Raw genomic sequence first — 20533 nt, forward strand, 5'->3', positions numbered from 1 at the left:
AAGTGCCGCACGCTGGATCTCAGGGGAAATCAAATGAATTTTTTTTTCTTGTTTTCCCGTGCGGAAAACCTGGTGCGTCTTATAGTCCTAATGGTCCGAAAAATACGGTATTTATATAAATATATATATATATATCACTATGAACAAATGAAGTGAATGAAGAAAAATGAACAAATGGCTGACCACCTCACAATCAGAGAGACTAAAGCTCTGTACAGATGCTTTATTGTTGCTATAAAAGACCTCTAATGATCCTTTCCAGTGAGGGTAGAAAGAATGAGTGCTGTACTGGCGGTGCTGTTCTCTTCTATGGATAAGTGAGGGTGCAGGACAAGTGGGGAGACCATCTGCATGCTCCCCAGTATTGTTTGGTAAGCGCCAGCCATTTAACGATCAATGGTAGTGTGTCAGTTGGGGACAGCTGTACTAAGGCTGGATGTTCAAGTGGGAAAAATGATCGTTTCGAGCAACAAAAAATTATATTCATCTGTAAATGGCTCGAGCTAGAACAATCTTTTACCAAAATTGTTATTTGTAGCAATGAGAGCAGTATCAGAAAAGAAGGAACATTAAGGCAAATAACATGCTATACCTTAGTGAATGAATCTTATTGTCCTGTCAAAATACTTTTGGTCTTTCTGATTCAGGCTTTATTCACAATTGTGTGGGCATTAACGCCTACACAGCACAATGTGAGGTAAACATGGATTGTTATTCTCCAACCCTTTAGTGCACCACAACGCACAGATGTAAATGCAGGGTACATTGTGGTATGCTGCGTTATCAAAAAATATATTAAAGCTACTCTGTCATCAGTTTATAAATGGAATTAAAGCAGGGTACAAACAGCCTGGAGCAGCAATTGAGGGTGCTTGTAAAAAGAAAAAAAAAAATATTTACCCCCTCTTACATTTATCTTTAAATGTTTTTTTTTTCTAATTTATCTTATATTGAGTTGTCTTACTTCCTTCTATATTACATTGTTGCTTTAAAACAAAGTAATCCAAGTTTTGTCATTCTTCAAGGTATAGTATAAGCACATATCAAGAGAGACATATCAAAGGAGTGTGTACACTGATAGAAGTTTCATTGAAATATTGTTATATGTTCTTTTGATACATTTAGTTCATAGACTATAAACTAATTGAGGACCTAGCCTAACCTTTCTCAACGTTTTTAACCTTGTGGAACTTTTGAAATAACTTTGAGTGCGAAGATAGACCTAGGCTACGTACACACGTCCAATGGTTCTCGTCCCATAATCGGCTCAAGGCCGATATCGGATGAGAATCAAGCGTGTGTACAGCAACCTTCGTCCAAACGACTGCCCTGCCAAATACACAAACCATGGACCACGAACGATCCTAATGGAAGCGAAGGGGGAGAGCGTGCAGAAGGGTGCACTCCGTCGTTCTCCCCATCCCCTCTTCATAGAGAACGGGGCTGTATGTACAGCATTCGTTCATGCATCGTGCAGTCCTTCCAGTCGCTGGAAGGGATTGTGAAAGGTCCTTTCCATTGACAATTATTGGACGTGTGTATGTAGCTTTATATATCATTGGTGACAACTGATCTGAGAGGCACAAATTGCTCATTGCTCAATGAACCCCTAGGATTCCACAGAACCCTGGTTGAGAAACACTGATCTAACCTATTCTCGAGATTCAGAAAAAAAGGTTTATAACTTCAATATTTGTCCCTCAGAAAGTTGTGTTTCTCTTTTCACTTTTTTTAGGTCCTACCAAAGAATTTTCTGGCAGCAATCTATGTGACATCTGCACTCATAAAGTGAGGTGAGTCAAACAAGATTAAGACCATTCTATGCCTACTAAAATGCTAAGGAATGGACACTCCATTAAAAATTCTTGGCTTTTTCAACACATTAAACAGGTAAGCATTAGAGCCAAAAACAAATGCCTATAGATAAAGGTGATAACAAGATAGACTGCCCAGCTGTAAAAATTTGCTGAGCTGTGCATGTGCAGCTCAGCGTTGGTTGCTAGGGAAACCAAACAATACCAGCTTACCATGCGCATGCCAAGAATGAATGAACTCCTGCACCAGCACAGTTATGTCATCCCAGCCTGGCCAATCAAGATGGCCAAATATTATTTCCAGAAAGAAAAGAAGAAGGGAGATAGTGGTGCCCTGCAACAGAACAGGGATAGTTGAATATTTCAGTCGATTCAATGGATCTGATTTATATAAGCTTTCCAAGACTGGAGAGGATACATTTTCATCAGGGTGATCCAGCAAACGTGGAATAGATCTGGTCCAGGATTCAAAACATCCATTCCAGGTTTGCTGAATCACCCAGGTTCACTGGTGAAATGGTATCATCTCCAGCCTTGAAGGGCTTTAATAATTTTTTTAAAAAACTGCTCAAGCCCTAAAGCAGCAATACAAATAAAACCATATCTTTTTACTACTATGAGGTTCTTCTGAAATGCTGTCTGGGTTTACACAAAGCGTGTCTTCTGTTAAGCACATTTACCTTTAAATCATCAATCCACTGGGCCTAAAGCATTTAGCTATATGTTCAGGGGCAAACAGTAGTCTTGCTCTAATGTTCTAAAGAAGCATTTCTCGACATTGGTATCTATGAACCTGACCTGTGAGTCACAAACTGCTCATTGCTGGGGGAACCCTGGTTAAGAAACATTGTTCTGAAGCAGGGGAGCCCAAAATGTTGATTGCGATCTACTGGTTGATCGCAAAGGCAACGTAAGTCGATCGCAGAGCCCTGCCCTACCCCTCCCTGCAGTACGTCTATAGGGATGCTGGGGATGTCTTTCATGCATGCGTGAGCAGGCTTGTGTAACATTGGGGAGTGGGTGGGGGGTTAGGCAGAGAGGGCGGGAGGGCAGTCTGAGGTGAGCTGTGCTGGCCGGCCAAATCAGTTCAGACTCGATGTCAGGGTTTAATTACCTTTGTACAAATTAGCAGTTCTTTTTCTTGTGCAGCACGTCATGCTTCTATGACAGGTGTACTGTAGCTTTCCGGTCACTATAGTCTTGTAGTGCAATGTCTGTGCAATGTTCTGCCTTTCAATGTCTCATTAGCTTCAGTCACTTCTGTGTCAAGCTAAAGCAAGAGTTACCTGAGGATATCAAAGTAATTATGTTTAAGTTCTTGAAGACTCTTTTTAGCATCATATGGTCAGCTCTTAGATTGGGCAAGTCTGGGACAACTAAGCAGTAGTTTGAAAATCACTGACAATTACTTTTTAATTTATTTGGTAAATGAACTTCATTACAGTGGAATAACTGATTTCAAATAGATTGGCAATTTTTTTAAATCTCTTGCCAGACTTATAGACATTCACAATCTTCTTTCTGAAGACCTTAAGACCTAAGCGCCTTAAGCGCCAGACCCAAATATCTAAGGTTTATTTAGGTTAAATTACAGCTGCATATTTCCTGAGGTTCTAATCATTAGTACCTAATGTAGAATACCCCATTTTTTTTAATAAAAAATTAAATTTACACTATTTCAAAAATCAAAATTAGCCATTTACGAGTTTTACATAATGTATGCACTAAATGTTTAAATAGGCTGCTCTTTTTTATTTAAATTAATTATAAAGTATTTACCTATTGATTATGCCTGTTCACTGACTACAAATTGATTTCCTGTGTTGTGCCAACAGCTCTAAGCAGCCACAGTTAAAATAGCTGATATCCTTAGTGTTGCCAGCACTAAATGTTTTCAGCAAGTACTTTGTTTTGTGCAACTCACAGAAATCTGTGGCTGACGTGCACAAACAGAACTTCATTAGGTGCTGCTAATATTGTTTTTTTTTTTTCTTTAGAGCTAGTTTTTAGGAAAGAAGGACTCATTCAGCACAGATAAATACAGCTTCTCCCATCCTCTTTTGGGAGCCAGGTCCTACCATTGAAACATCCCATATGATAGTGGTTTCAAAGTTATGTGCCTACCACGTGTTTGAATAGGTTGTTTTGAGAAATTTCATTTAAAACTATTTAGAGTATGGAAACGAGCACATCGTGTCAGTTTTGCATGCATTTAGTGCAAGTATATCACCTTTATTTGTAGGCATTATTTAAAAGAAGATCTCATGCCTGTTCAAATATGTAAAAAAGAAAATATTCAACCTTCCATTCCATGAGAAGTCCTTCACATGGCTGTAATATCAGCATGAGATCTGATTGATGATAGCACAGAAACCATCATGCCTCTCCAGTGGACCTCTCTGGTGCTCCTCTAACTCACCAAGAGCCATTATCAATCAAAACAATTAAAGCTAAACAGGGTAATGACTCTTTCACAAGCAAGCCTAAAGGATTAGAATAATTTGCCTGCCTGTGTTACAGTGTACCCTTACAAAACATTGCACATATACTAGGGTGATGGGCAAACCATGTTACAACTACTATGCGAGACAAAAGAAAATAGTGCAGTAGAAACAATAGAAATAAATACATCAACTGCACTTTCTTTTTGGCTGGCTTCTAGATTTAGTTTCACTTTGGTATTAGGGCTTGACTTTTCCTGACATATATATCTATATATATATATACTGCACTAAATGATTATATTATATGTTGGTGCTTTATAAATCATGTTTATTATTAATAATAATAATAATATTGATTGATCACACATTCCTGAATGCTGTTTGCTGTAGTAAGAACTGTTCCCTAATCCTCCTGAAGGACATGAAAAATGTATATATACACATGCACACACACATGCATGAAGTATATATTTCAGACAAAACCTTAAACTACTAAGAGGTGAAATGAATAAAATGAATTATTTTTTTACAATCATACTTGTCAAGGGGTGGGATATACAAGGCAGGAAGTGAATAATCTTGAAAGTGATCTGTTGATCCTGGTTTTCCCAAGATAGTCTATTCTCTCTGAAAATTTTAATGAATCAGGTCATACAGTCTTTGCTATATGAACTATGTGGTAGGCAACCTTAACTAGATGAACACTATATAGTAGACAACATTCAGCAGATGAACTATATATGGTGGGTTACCTTCAAAAGATAAACACTATAAGGAAGGAAGTCTTCGTTGGATGAACACTGTATGGTACGCTGCCTTTTCTAAATGAACACGCAGCCTTCAGTAGATTAACATTTTATGGTAGGTAACTTTGATTAGATAAACGATACATGGTAGGAAACATTCAGTAGATGAACTCTTTATGGAAGGCAGATTTTGCTAGATGGTTTGCTTTTATGGTAGGCAGTCTTCACAAGGTGAACATTATATATATATATATGGTAGGTAACCTTGATTAGATGAAATTAAATATGGTGGGTTACTTTCAGTAGATGAACACTATATGATAGGCAACCTTTACAAGGACACTATAGGTAGTTAGGACAGTAGCAGTTGATGAACATTATGTGGTAGGCAGCCTTCAGATCCCCTTATTTTTGGTTGCTCTGCCCATAATAAAAAATTACCAGTTAACAGTATAGCAGGTAACAATCCACAATCTAATCTGTAAAAAAAGTGTCATTGCATTCTTTATATGTATAGGACTCTACAAAAACAAAGTCTGCCTAGCTTAGTAGACTTTTAGGAAGTTTAAAAAACAATGTAAATACTTTTTAAGTAGAAAAGTTTTTAATGTAGAAAAGGCTATCCTCGTTTTTAAAGCAGATCTAACTTTGGATATATAGTTAATGTGAACTGCATGGTTTGTAATGTATTTTTTATCTTTCAAGGAAATCACAGGATCACTGGTAAAAATTGTCTTCATCCTTATCTCTGACCAAAAGGTTAGGACCCGGGTATCATCAGAGATACTGGCCAATACAAATATGTACCTACTGTCTATACATTACAGTTTATGCTTTCCTCTGTGTGTGTACACCCCACGCCTACCTACGTGGGCTGAGCTGCCTAAGGTTACGGTATACAGTGGGTGATCACTGAAGGGGGGTACAAATGTTTCCCCTTGCTGGCAGAAGACTATGACATCCATTTTAGAAGTTCTACCCCCATGCCTAGGCACTTCAACAATAATAAAGATAAACTGATTATATTCTGTATTTTGTGATCTGTCTGGAATGGATACATTTAGGGCTCTACTTATAAAACAGAAAATCTGGCATTCCTTGAAACATTCTCTGGTTGGAATCTTCCAGGTCTATGTGTTTCAGTAGCAGTAATTGATTCACACCAGGGAATGTATGTGGGAATGCCAGATTCCCTGTGTTATATGGAGCTCTTGGACTTGTAAAGTTGCTGCTGATCTGCTTTATTCAGGTATAGCAGCAGGTTCTGGTAGGAACACAACTTCAACAACATCTAGCATTAAAATGAACAGAAACAACCCCCGGGTACTACGGTAATACTAACACGCCATGTCATACGATCAGCAAGTAATAGAAGGGTCAGAATGTTACGGAGATAGCAATACAAAGCTCCATATCACACAGATGATGAACCAATGCCACCATTGCTGATTGTGCTAGCAGGGACAAGTTGCAGGGTGTGATGCCTTGCACAGACATGACTTTGGGACCAATGAATGAATTTACTCTCAGCCTCCACACTGTTGTTGCTAGGCAGACAAAATGGGTTTTCATACTCCCAAGCAGGTGCCAATCTGTACAATCTTTTCGTACAGATCAGCCAGGAGACACCAGCTACATGTCTGCTGATGTGATCAAATTCTTTACAGTCGGTGAAGATCAACATGTCATCCATCCCACACACCATCCTGCCATCCACACAATGTCTGCACCCAGCTACATGACGCCTGTGTGCACAATTCCAGGACTCTCATCATCATCATCACCCCATCAACTGATCATCATGTCTAGATGCAGAGTAAAAAGAATCCATACACGCCAGATCTGTGCTCATTCTCATCACACATCGCAGCCCTGCACAGCACACAGACCATTCGCTATTTGTCACCTGGGAGCTGTCCTTATGGTACACTATCTCCCTGTCACACGCTGCCATCCTCCGGTCATCGGTGTATCAGACCGTTCCCAGCCACCGGCACCCCATCCTTGCTCTGCAACCGAGCGAGGCTTTCTGGGAATCGTAGTCTTCGCCCTGTCAAAGGTACGGCACTGCAGAACCAGCAGACATCATCTCCCAATACGCACTGCGCCGTTTAAGCCGAGCCAGACAAAAGGACTCGGCGCTTGACAGACGACGCAGCGCCCCCTAGTGCATACAAAGCAAAACTGCATTTCTCTACCTTGCACTTTCTAGGACTGTGTGTGAGCTTCCTTCACATACCTTCACTCTAATTTCTGCATGGATTTGCAGACATTGCAGATGGTCAAAGTTCAAATGGAGCCTATGGTGGTAATGCTTAAGCATGTAGGGGTCATGGATAACAGATATTTTGTTTGGAATTAAAAGGTACCCCACCCCTGCAGTTATTATCATTAGGTATTGGGTTTGATCACAAAATAGGCCCTATCCAAACTTCAACATTTTACCATGTATTTTCGGCAAAAATATGAAGAAATCTGAGCTGCCAACAGTGTACTTTCACAAAAAAAAAACTAAATGTTTGCCAAACAATCTTGGCAAGGTAGATTGGTTTACAGCCTGTTGTTAGGGTACATACTGGGCAATGTTGCCATTGGCTGACGGTTCTCAGTGGCTAAACTCTCCCTGACAATCACCAGCCAAAGGGAACACTGCCAGCTGTGTATTTTATCAACCAGCTCAATATCATTTTGTGTTTGAACCAAACCAGGTTCAGGGTACTTGGAATTCTTTCCAAATACAGAATGAATGGATGCTGGGCAGATTTATTCCAGATACTTATCATAATTTTTATATTACAATATTATATATGTAATAATATATGGTGCTTGCAGAGAAGAACGACTAACTATTGATTTTGTAATATTAAGTGTGTATTGCATCCCCTGATAAAGCAAATATTAAACTGTTTTAATATTTTCTTATTTACTACCCGAAGGTGTAGACAAGCAAAATCACCTTCAAAACCAACAACATATAGTTTTTTATATTTTGGCCCACAAAGGTCAACACTGCTATTATTTTATTGTTCTGTAAGTTATGTTTTTTGAAAACTCAATAAAACTGATTGAAACAAAACCAACTACATAACATTTGACAAGAAGCACTAGGAGTCTTTAGGTAGATAAATCTCAGAAGTATGTAGAGAAAAGCTGAACCGGATCTATCCTGCTGCAGAGGAGGTTGACTGGGGAAGATTTATACAGAATCAAAATCCAATCACACATCTAGCAAGAACATAGGTTCCAGTTGGACTTTTTTCAGTAGTATACAACATGATTCCTTGCATAAGAAAAGATTATTTCTGATACCTGATCAGACAGAGACAACAAAGAATAGTGTGAGATGTGTCAAGTACCAAAAAAAAAAAAAGAAATATGGGAGGTTGGATCTCCCATCTGGCTTTTTAGGACCAAAGGCAAGCCCCACTTTGGGAATATTGGTTTCACAGGGATTCTAATTTTTATAGTTGCAGGAAGGATCTGCTTTATTAGCGGAAACATTCACCAATATACCAGTATACACTTTATCCATATGTTACAACTCCCCTTGTAACTGGCTTTCCCACACTGCAAGGGTTAATGCTCTTTCTCTGATTTTACAAAAAAGAGCACTTTTACTCAACATACCTATGGCTTCTTTGGGCACCAGCACTATCCTTTGCTCCAAAGCTCTGGGTTGTGGACAGTCCCCTAGTATTTTAGGAGAAATGTAGTGGTAGAACAAGAAGGCGGAAGCCCTAGGTATTAAGAAAAAGAAGCAAATGGGCTTTTTTTCTTTTAAAAAAGGACATTTTTGAGATGTTCCAAGTACCACTTAATCTAAAGGGGCAGACGTTTTAACCTTTAGTATATTGTAGCCAAGACCCACATCTTCACCTGATTGGAGAAAATCCACAATGTTGCTTTTTGTCTTTATTCGCTCCCAGGGATTATCTTTTGGTGGTATGTGGATTTTGTCAAACCATTTGGTGTTTTAGAAAATGTTTCCACTACTGGCAACGATAAGGCTGGATGCTGTAGATTCTGCTTCTCATCTTCAATGACAATACATTTAGGAAGTTGATGTTTGGGTAAAACAGCATTTACAATTCTTAAAGGCTGTTGGGTTGTCCTTTTGTCAATTTCATTGTAAGGTCACCATATGAAACCACCTCTGATGGACCATGGCAGAAGGATGCTATGAAGACTATTGATTCGCAGGAGAGGAAAACAATAGAGAATTCAATAGAGATGCCAGTAAGTTCAGGGTATGGCCCATATTGTAAAAGACAAACGGCTAATGAAGGCACCCTCTGGCTGGCCAAGCAGGCAGGTGCAGCTTTACTGTAGAATTTGAGACAACCAGAGCGACCTACCAATGGAGTAGGAAAGCTTTGGCTTTACCATTCCACAGATATTTAATACTCTGGGAAAGAGTGAGCTGACATTTCTGCTGTTCAGGCACTATGATTAGCTACCTCACTGGACATTAGGAATGTGTACGAGTTAGAAGAGGGCAAGTAAGCTCGGTCACTACAGGGAAAATAATGAATTTGCCAGTTTGGAATGAAAATGAGAATTGTCAGTCACTTTATCCTAAATAATTTGTGGCCTCAAAGTAATTAGCTAAGTTAGTAGCTTAGTTTGGTAAAAAGTCTGAAATGCAATGGCTGACCTTATTCCACCAGGTCTACTTGCTGTTAACACCAGTTTGACCTGAGTAATCTAAAAAGTTCCAAAAGGCACAATATTTGAACTCTACCTGATAACCTAAAAAAAACAAGGTTTACAATACTTGAACGTATACTAACTGTAGAGAGTGCATTAGTGACACCTATTTGATGAATGTGGAATCATGAAAATACTACAACCTTTCTTCATTTTGAGACCAGAATACATGCCCTTTTCAATTGAAAATATTTTGACGGGTTAATTTTTCTGAAGAGTGGCCCTGATATTTTTATTTTATGAAGTCAGCTTTCTATAAGTTTGGTCTGAAGTCAGTATAACCTGTTTTAGCCACTACATTGAACAGAAATAACATAGCAGTTTTCAAAATCTTTGCTGCAAATGTCAAAGTGTTTAAAGTCACATTTTGCACAAGCCATTGGCAATATTTAGAAGTTTTTTTATTTTTCATTATCATGCAGACAAGATAAAAACCATTGAGAAATGTAGCCCTTTAAAGGGCCTAATAAAAATGCCCCATGGGTTTGAACCTCTATTGCTGCTGTGATGAACATGTGGGGTTCTTTCTCAACATGTTTTGGGAGTATCCAATGATTAAGCCATTCTGGGGGAGGGTCCATCAGATAGCTCAAAAATGTACCGATATGTAAATCCCATACTCACCCAGCTTCCTCCTGTAACCTAGGTTTAAAACCCTATTGGCTCACCTCTTGGACACATTAAAAAGCCTATAATCTGGCAATGCAATATCAGCCAGTGATTCTTCTGGATTAATGAAATTTATTTTATGGAGTTCCTAACTTTTGCTTTGGGGGGACAGGAGAGGCTTTTTCACAATTGGTGGTTCGATTGGTTGTTCTTTCTTTTGTGGTTGGCGTATTTGGATCTAGTGGCTTTTTTTTCTATTTATTTTCCCTGTTGCCTGCTGTCTCCCCTTGCACCGAGCAGCCCCATGAACGTCTGCTCTCCCCCCCATGACACATTTGTGTCACTCTATCCTGTGTGTCTGGTGTGAGGGGCTGTGAGCGGTGGCTGAGCTCTGCAGGCCAGGCTCCTCTGTCTTGCTGACCATGTCCTCTGTGTTGCTGCTGAATTGCCCTGGAGGGACAGAGCCAGCCGCTCACACACATACAAAACGTGGTGCAACTGTAACCTCTGCCACCCGACCTTCCTGTGCGCAAACTCCTCCGACAGCGGCCGCTGAAGGTACTGCAGCCGGGCTGGCTGTGCGGCAATATTCTTTCCATAAGACACCCGGGGGTGGGGGGGTGGGGGACTTTAATATAAAAGTTTTATTTTTGTAAAATTATAACCAAATTAAGATCTGGACTGTTTGCTGGACATGTCAATGAGTGGATATGTTTTTTTCAAAACCAAAGCTTTTTGTGATATCAGATATGATCTTTTGTTACAGAGTAAAACAGCTGAAGGAACATTGAGAGTGGCAATTCCAATTTTTTTGAGGCTGGCATTTATAGTTACACCAATATATTGTCCCAGCTATACTCTGCCTTCCGAAAGGAAATACAGAAGCTAGATGCCACCTTGCCCACAATTCAGCAGATTGCTACGAAGAGGCCCAAAAGAAAGTCTATTTTCTGGAAGACCAGGTACCCATTGACCATTCTTACTGGCATGGCAGGGAGTAAAAATGTCTAAAGAAAATCAAATCACTGGCCCTAAAAATGTGAAAGAAAGTACTCAGGACTGAAAAATAAGATTCGCCCACAAGGCATTCATTACAAGTCTTTATCATGAAACAAAATGCAATTGGTTCTCTATTACATATTTTTGGTCTTGTTCCAAATTTGTGACTTTTGGAAAAAAAGTCACTAATTTCTGTAAAATCATTAATACTCTTACAGGATTTCTTTTCCAATGGCCTTCAGATTCTCTCAGTCTTCTGCTCCATAATAACCCTTTATCATTTAAAAAGTATAAACGTTCTCTCTTTGAAACCCCTAAAGACTGCAGCAAAGGCATGTATTTCCCTTTTGTGAAAAAACCCCTCCCCGCCTATAGCAACACAATAGTTTCAAAGAATAAATAAAATTATGGTCCTAGAAGACCTTATGGCTTCTTTGCAGAATTCTTCTACTCAATTCCAGACAACCTGGCTTTGTTAGAATATGTTCCAGTCATCTGCACAATATAAACCACATTTGCCTGCTGTTTTTCCACCCTACCCCTTGACTTAGTTTTCAAGTTCTCCGTTTTCGCTTATCGGCTTCCCTGGATTCTTTTCTTCCCTCCATTAATTTTAATTTTATTTTTGTGTCCTCCCACCCTCCCCATTGTTCTCTTATTCCCTGAGTCTACCTCTTAAATCGGCAGTGACTAACTACTGGGGGTATTTGGGAGGCAAAGCTTTTTTTGTATAACTGCAGTTAGTCTTTTTGGTGAGTCTCTTTCTTTCGAGTGATTCTTTGTTTGGGCTGCCTTGGGAAAAAAAAATGAAACAAATGACATACAATGTGAACTAACCAGTAATGCCCAGTCAGTATGCATGTTACTGCTTACAGTAAACAATTAGGTTTCTAGAGATAAATTATCAACATTCTCTTTCAGACACATTCATTTTATAAAAGTAGCCTGCATTCCCTTGCACCAACACACAATCCTGGCAGAAGTTAGAACACAGTGAAACCACAAAACAAAAAAAGTCAATGACATTTGACAACGACATAACAAATGGTTATTTTACTTGATTGTGAAAATGATGTTTTGTTAAATGTTCTCAAAGCATTAGCATTTTCATCTGAATTTCATGAAATGTCAAACGATGTTGGTAATACATTCTACACAACAGATAGCAAACAATCGTCGCCCAATCCGATCCATTCGTTTCCAGCGACATTCCTCGTTCATCTGCGTCGTTGTTCACTTTTTTTGGTAACGCTTATCGGACGATCGGTCATTAATCGTTCGTTTCCAATGATAATTATTGCATGTGTGTACATAGCCTAATACCCCCAGAATGACATCCATGGGTGGTCAAATTGTGAGCAGGGCAACACATAACAAATTTAGGTTTCCCAGTATTATTGCGATAGGAATTCAGTAACCCCTAATTCAAGGCTCAGAGCCCTAAACTGAGTATTTTAACATCTGTGGTAGAAAGAGAGTGAACAGCATTTGACCTACCTGAGCAAATGTGTGTCTGGGTGTTGTCAGGAGCAAGAAGGTTCAGGATGAGTTTTGTTGAATAAAGATGGTGCTGTGTTTTGGAGCTTGGTAGGGGTACATAACACTCCATAAATGGCTAAACATATAATGAAGGGTTCAACAACAGAGAATTATGGAGAGAATACTTGTTTGCCTCAGGCACTCTCTTTCTAAGACAAACTCTCTATGAAACACAGGAAAAGAGGGATGAAACACTGCTTTTAAACACAAAAAAATTCAAAGAATGTATAAATAAAGTTTATTTTTTTATATATACACAGGAATTACTTCACCAAGTCTTTTACATACTTCCAGCTTTCTGCCGTGTACTCACAAGCTTTGGTTGGTGCAGATGAGAGAGCTGACACAGACTTCTGCACCCCTGAAAACAAGAGGACAGGTAAAGGAGTATTATAGGTTGGAGTTTTGACCAAATGTTAAGTGTGTATGATTCATTTGGAACATTTAAAACATTTCATAACCTCTGAGATTGGTATTTAGGACAAAAGGTAAAGCAAGTGTTTGAACTCCCAGAGTTCACATTGCGCCTATGCATATACGAACCTAACAGTACAAACAAAAAATCATCAGCCAGGTAATAGCCCCATATTGGAACCACACAGTGTCTATATTCCTGCTGCACCCCAACATAGACATTTTTAACACGCCAAAATAAGTGAATTACTTCAAAGGGATTGCGTTTTCTCTATAAAGAGCAACACCACAAAAGAAGAACTAAAGTATCTTTTTGATCACACACTAGTTTACCCTAAATGCCCATAATCTTTTGCGAACTTAAGTATCAATTCAAGCGGGCTAACTTTTGGGAGGTAAAGAATAATGTTTAAAATCTTCAAAAATGATATATAGTTTAGAATTAAAAGTACAATTTCTGTGTTTGCAGATGATACCAAACTATGTAATGGAATTAAGTCTATACAGGATGTCTATAATCCACAAGCAGATATGGATGTACTACTTGATTGGGCAGCCAAGTGGCAAATGACATTTAATATTGATAAATGTAAAGTTATGCACTTGGGGGCTAACAATATGCATGCTTCGTACTGTCTAGGGGGAATACATCTGGGGGAGTCATGAATAGAATGGAAAAGGATCTGGGGGTTCTGGTAGATCATGGACTTAATAACAGCATGCAATGCCAAGCTGCAATATCTAAAGCTAGAAAGGTACTTTCTTGGATTTAAAGAGGAATAGACTGCAGAGATGGAGACATAATCCTACCCCTGTACAAAGCCATGGTCAGAAAAAGGATATTGTGGAGATGGGGAGAGTCCAGAGAAGGGAAGAGAATTTTTTTTACCCTGTTGGAGCACATTGTACTAGGGTTTTTTTCCTTCCTCTGGATCAACTATGTTCATAGGGTTTTATATCTGAGATATGTTTATTTCCATAGTTGTTGAACTTATGTCTTTTTTCAACCTGACTTACTATGTAACTGTGTACCCTTATATCTGACTCCCAGCTGCTGTTTTTCCTACCAAATGTGAGGGTCAACCCATAACCACAATAGGCCAATGCAAACTCTGCCTGCTGTGTACCTTAACGTAGCCAATATAAACAATAATTTGTATTCTATTTGAACTAGGTTAATTAGGGTTACCTTGGAACAAAACAAACCTGTGTGCTCGGCTAAAAGGGGCTGGAGAGAACATTTATATGTGGTTGAAGGGTGTATGTAAAAATATGAATCTAAAGCAACTATTTAATCAGCCAATCACATGGCAGAAACTCAATGCATTTAAGCATTTAGACATTGTCAAGACAACCTGCTAAATTTCAAACAGAGCATCAGAATGGGGAAAAATTATTTAAGTGACTTTGAATGTGGCATGGTTGTTGGTGCCAGGCAGGCTGGTCTGAGTATTTCTGAAATTGTGGATCTTTTGGGATTTTCACACACAACTATCTCTAGGGTTTACAGAGAACAGTCCAAACAAATATCCATGGATTGGCAGTTCTCTGAGCGACTTTGCCTTGTTGATGTCAGAGGTTAGGGAAGAATGACCAGACTGGTTCAACAGTAACTTAAAAAACCACCAAGGAACACCAAGTTGATACTTACCCCAATTCCATGACTCACAAATGGAGAAGTCTAGTTTTGGTGTAGATGGAAGCTGTAAAAAGAAAATATACTGATATTACTGCTATTCTCCCAATGCAAAGCAAACAATCTTCAAATAATTAATATATATAATTTAAATTACTAAAAACAAATGTTGCATTGCTAACAAACAGTATGTCAATGCATCTAAATTGTATTAATATAGCATGCAGTGAAAAAAGACAGTTGATGTTCCTTGTTATGTAAACTATAGCAGAATTAATTTGCCACTTATATGATAGCAGCAGAACTGTGTGACTGTGTCTTCTTGTAATAACATGTCTGCACAGAGTTTTTAAAAGCCCTACTCCCATTTATGATTAAGGCAACTCAGGGTCACCAATATCCGTGGCAGCCACTGGAGCCTGACTAAATGGTAGATAAATATTGCTAAAAATTAAATTATTGCATCTCAGCTTTTAAAAACAAAAAAAAAAAAAACACTTAAAGAATGATGATCTAAAGTTGCAGGAGGCCGCTTGACATAAATAAAACAGTATTTTCTAGCATGATATTGGAACCACATACCCATATAAGCATTCTCAAAGTATCCATTGTTCTGCCTGGGTTACAGATAATAAACAGCCTCAAAACTATTTTCTGAACATGTAATTATTTCTTTCTGTGTCACAGACCTACCACCCCCACAAAAAACACTGTGCCCACCCAAACACCCCCACACTCTGGCAAGTAAAAGATGGAAAGCAGACCAGTTCGGACAAATGCAGACTAGCGATTAACAATGAGGTTGTATTTACTGCTTCCAGGAATCTAATGGCAACTTCTGGGTGCCCGGGAGAGGTAAAAGGTGTTAGCCATTGGGCTTTTAAGGTGTTTGCAAACATTCATGAAGGTATTTGCAAGCAGCAAAAGTCTAAAGTCAAGTCTTTAAAGGTGGATGGGGTGGCAGACTGCCCCATGATGCTGCACATAGCATGCACTTGCACATTCCAGGGCATTTCTGCATCCTGCTTTAAAAATAATGTGTAACAATTTTTTTGATGAGGTTTACATGTCAGGTTCAGCTGTTTCACAATGTATACACTTGATTTGTAATATAGTTAGGGTCTTCATAGTCATAGGGATGTACCTTCTAGTTCACATTCTTGCATTGTAGCTCATTGTAAAATTGTTGAGTGAAATTATGTCAGGATTGGTTTTCTACTCTTACTTCAACATCTTGTTAAAAGCAGGCAACTTTAGGCCACCACAATTTTAGAATGTTTATAAAAGGTAAGTTCAAATGTCTGTGCATTGAGTAAAGTAGCTCTGCCATTTTCCTACTTTTCCAGTTGCGCATCAGAGTTCTTGTATAAAATACAAATCCCATAGAGCTCAATATGAGATCTGCCATTGGGTTTCACATGCAACTGACCACGGTAGACTTTCATGCTGGAACTGCAAGCTGTCAGTGAAGGCCATAGTCCAGTACTATGTTCAATCTATCCACTAATGGCTGGATAAACTGCAACAAGGAGCTTGGTAATACTGATCCAAGGCAGCACAGCAGAGCTGATAAAATAATAAATAATGTTGCTGCAGAGGAATTTTATTGGTACTTCTTGTCACTTTAGCATTTATATTATACATACAGATCAAAGCTGATATAGTGCTCATCAAATCATTGTTACAGTAGAAATCTATGGTTTGCTAAAAAAAAAAAAAAAAGCATGAACGATGATAATAATATTAATAATATTAAATAAGACAGCAATAAACTAGGGGCAGGATCAGGTCCTCCAATACTTGATGAAGAGCCCAACCTCTTCTATAAAGGAAACAAAAAAAAAGGCCAAGAAAAATTAAATATTATAAATGTCTGTTATAAATGTCTCACACCTAAGGTCACAAGAAATATGTTGATAGCTCTGGTTGAGATTTGCTTGACTGCATCTACAATTTCATAAAACGCAACATCACGTAAAACTATAGCTATCAGGATTTTAAAAATGTGACCAGGAAGGTCCTTTCCCTATCGCTTCTGCAATAAAATAAACATACCTGCACAATTACAATTTTTTAAATACACTAATTTGTCCAGTTTTGTCGCAGGTGTGCCCATCTTCTTCCCCTCCTCCTTTCCTGATTTATTGCCATCTTGAATGGTCAGGCTGGGATGGCATAACTTCTGCACATGCGTGTGGCCCCCATTCCCTGCAGCCCAAGGGGATGCGAAGTTACCCACCATAACCTGGCAACATACAATAAGCTGCGAAGCTCAGCAGTTTTGTTAAATAAGACAGGGATCAGACAGGTAAATATTGCCTGTGCCTTTCTGCAATAAAGACCTGCCTGCTCACCAATTTTAAAAGTGGAACGTTAGTTGCGCTTAAAAATTTGCAAACGTGTGGGGAAACGTCCTTGTCATGGACTTTTATGTCCAAGCACACCTATTATTAGGAAGTTGGACTCTACTGTCTTGAATAGTTATGGATATTTAAGTATTTCTTTTGTCTAAACAAACCATTCCTAAACCCAGTAGCTGCAGGCATTATAAAGAAATCCACACTCACATTTTACAGTGGAAACACTGAAGTTGTTGGAATTCCTTCTCAGAGCAGTTCCATTCCCACCTCCCAGCATAAACAGTGCTTACATTTCCTTTGCTCCCCTACTACTTCTTTCTGGATCAGGAACTGAATGACATACCCAGAACACCCAGGTACAGAGTTTGAGTCACTCAATTGTGACTGTGGTAGGAGAGCAAAAAGAAGGTAATTCAAAACATGTGCAAACCAAAGCTCCAGGTAGCTGAGCTACTTATACAGAAGTGGCATTGTGCACAACCAGAATAATCTTGTAAATCATTGTATTGTACCTGCAAACCAAAGTAGTCTGCCCATTCATGAACAGCAGGTGGTACAGCCGCTGTAGTCTTTTTCAGCACTTCTTCTCCCTGAATTCCGCTTCCCAGCAGCCCATAGTCATAAGCTACATATACAGCTCCTCCAGCCAATGCAACTTTTGTGGTAAACCTAAAAAATAAGTACACAGGATTATGGACAGGTAAGTAACTTACTTACAGGGCACAATTTTATCAGTTGACACAAGAGATTTTCATTTTCTAAAACACTTTGTCTACCAGTTTGGTAAAGTTACTTATAAATAAAGCAGAACTAAAGCATCAAAATACAAAACTGTGCTCAATCAAGTCCTTTGACAATTTACCTTCTGCAATGAAATATGTCACCCATCCTCCCTCTGTCACAGGACCTGCCAATTGCATCCAGTGCTCTTCTAGGTGTTGGAACTTTGGCCATCTTGACTGGTCAAGCTGGGATGACCTAACTTCTGCACATACAGGATATCCAGCATATCCCACATGTACAGCTCAGTGCACTACAAAAATAAAAAGATTGTGAAGAGGCAGGCAAGTATGTTTTATTGCAAAAATGACATCACCTGTCCCTTCTGCAATAAGAATCGTGCCTGCTCACAACTTTTGTATGAGGAACTCTTGTTTTGCTTTGAGAAGATGTAACAAAGTAGGACATATAAAAGAAAAGGCCTTATCTTCATCTCTCCCACAATCTATTCCTCTGTTTTCTGCTTTCTTGTGGAGCAAACGCCTCTATAAAAAAGGCACACTTCTATGTGTGTCTGCTGCCTAATTTTCCGCTTAGGACACGGTGACATATAGGGGTCACTGAACTGAACCGGAGTACATAGCGCAGGATGCAGGCATCAAATGATGCTTTAGGTGTCTGTACCTCTATAGAGAGAGGATCAAAAGAACATGCAGCATGATACAGAAATACAACAGGAAGTGGAACTATACTTTAAAACTAAAAAATTGCAAGCAGGATGTTTATTGCAGAAGGGACATACGATTTTCCTTCTGCAATAAAACAAACCCACCTCCGTCTGCAATCTTCTCTGAATTTGTCACCCAACATGCCCGACTGCCAAAATGATCATGCATGGATCATTCAGGGTCTCCTCCTCCTCTGTCATTGTCTGTCATTTTCAACCCCCATTTAATGAACAGTGCTGTGTAATATGCTGGCACTATATAAATCCTGTTAATAACATTTCCTATCTGGCCAGTCAAAATGGCCAAAGTTCCATATTCCGAAGAGGACCGGATAAGGATGCTGGCGCCCCCAACACAGTGAGGAGTGTACTTAAATAACAGATATCACCTGTACGTGCAGCAATAAACAACCTGCCTGGTCGCATTTTTTATTTTTGTGGTTCTGCTTGTGTACAAACACACAGTTATTGCTACACAAAACTATTGAACGTAAATGATTCAAGGTGACAGTTTTAGGACGATCGCCGTACAGTTCTGTGCAGAGTTGATGGTAACTAGCTGGCAGCCCGCAGTAGGGACTACATTAGACCCCATTAGATGTTTAGTGATCTGTTATGAGGATCTCTACATGATCTAGTGAGGCACCTGAACCGATTATTTTTAGGAGAAAAGCTAGGTTCTGTAAAGATCTTTTGAGATGTGTCACCAGAATAAATGTCCCCATTACTTCCTGTCTCAGTTCTAACTGTAAATGTCAGATTGCTTATCACCTTCTCGCCTGATCACAGGGGTCACCAGGACAAATATAAAACATGACATTTTCCTTGGCAGATACAAACAGAAATACAAACCAAAGATTTCCACATTTTCCCATTCTATAATAAAGGTAATAATATGTTTTCTATTGGATCTTTATTACTGTATAATTTCCAGTGTGACTGACTCTCTGTGGCATAAAAGCTTTGTTTTAGGTTGGTGTACACAGACTTAGGTCCATCTTGGGGACCCAATGGGAATTACCATGAACAATTTCAGAAAATTAAAGCTCAAAGGGTTGCTATAGGTTACTACACACTACATTGCCTTATACAAACACCACCCCTCCAGTGCCCACCCACAAGACTAAGTTATGAGTTTTTTTCAATAGACATCATTGTACCTGCATGTCTAACTGAGCATTCATTCCAAGTTGTTCCTCCTACTCTTATGTCTCACAGACCCATCATCTCTGTCAGCTCCAGCTAATGCTAGGTAACTAGCCATGGTCCCCTGTATGTTATATTGCAGCATACTGTCACAGAAAGCTGTGACCCGTTTAGTGATATCCCTGTAACAAGGCAGGACTCACTTGAGAAGTCTCAGCACGACAGGCGCCATGTTTCTACCCGGCAAGGACACACAGCACAGGAGAGACGGCAGCTGGCGTCACGATCATGTGACTAGGGAGGGAGGCGTGACGTACAACGAGTAATCTGAGGAGAAGAGGCGGGAATAATATTATTCATAGAATCTGTGCAGGAAATCTGATGTAGTATGAGGCAGCTATATACTACACTAAAACCTATATCACCTTTCTAAAAAGAAAGTGAGGGCTGTTGTGACTAGCTGCCAAAAATGTTGTTAAACTCCTAGAAAAAAACTGCTTTATAAAAAAGCTGGAAAATTATTATTTTGGAAAGCAAGGCGAACTACATGTTTCTCTCTTGGTCAGAGAACCTTATTAAATACAAACAGGATTGCTGGTTAAAGTTATAGACATGGTTGAAGGCTTTTATCAGTGCAAACAGATGAAAAGCAATGCTGGTATGCTGGAAATA

The 20533-nt window shown here is 39.1% G+C and overlaps 2 protein-coding genes across 4 annotated transcripts in view; both read right to left on the reverse strand.

The window, feature by feature from the left end:
• LOC140326281 (survival motor neuron protein 1-like) overlaps positions 1-7121 on the reverse strand; it is a 19564-nt gene extending 12443 nt beyond the window's left edge. Inside the window, exon 1 of one of the 3 annotated variants that reach the window (XM_072404730.1) lies at positions 6911-7121. In XM_072404730.1, the coding sequence (XP_072260831.1) occupies positions 6911-6958 (48 nt within the window). In that variant the 5' untranslated portion in view covers positions 6959-7121. The remainder of the gene's footprint in view (positions 1-6910) is intronic. The other 2 variants (XM_072404729.1, XM_072404731.1) reach the window with 2 other exon arrangements.
• A 5952-nt stretch (positions 7122-13073) lies between these two features.
• On the reverse strand, positions 13074-20189 carry LOC140326272 (MICOS complex subunit MIC13-like). The gene is made up of 4 exons (XM_072404718.1): positions 20065-20189; positions 17781-17937; positions 14924-14975; positions 13074-13219 (listed from the first exon to the last, which is right to left on the reverse strand). Exons 1-4 carry the CDS (start codon positions 20091-20093, stop codon positions 13122-13124), a joined length of 336 nt encoding a protein of 111 aa, XP_072260819.1. The 5' UTR covers positions 20094-20189; the 3' UTR covers positions 13074-13121.
• Positions 20190-20533: the final 344 nt, after the last annotated feature.

Source organism: Pyxicephalus adspersus, chromosome 3, assembly GCF_032062135.1.
Source record: "Pyxicephalus adspersus chromosome 3, UCB_Pads_2.0, whole genome shotgun sequence".
In the NCBI taxonomy this organism is placed as follows: Eukaryota; Metazoa; Chordata; class Amphibia; order Anura; family Pyxicephalidae; genus Pyxicephalus; species Pyxicephalus adspersus.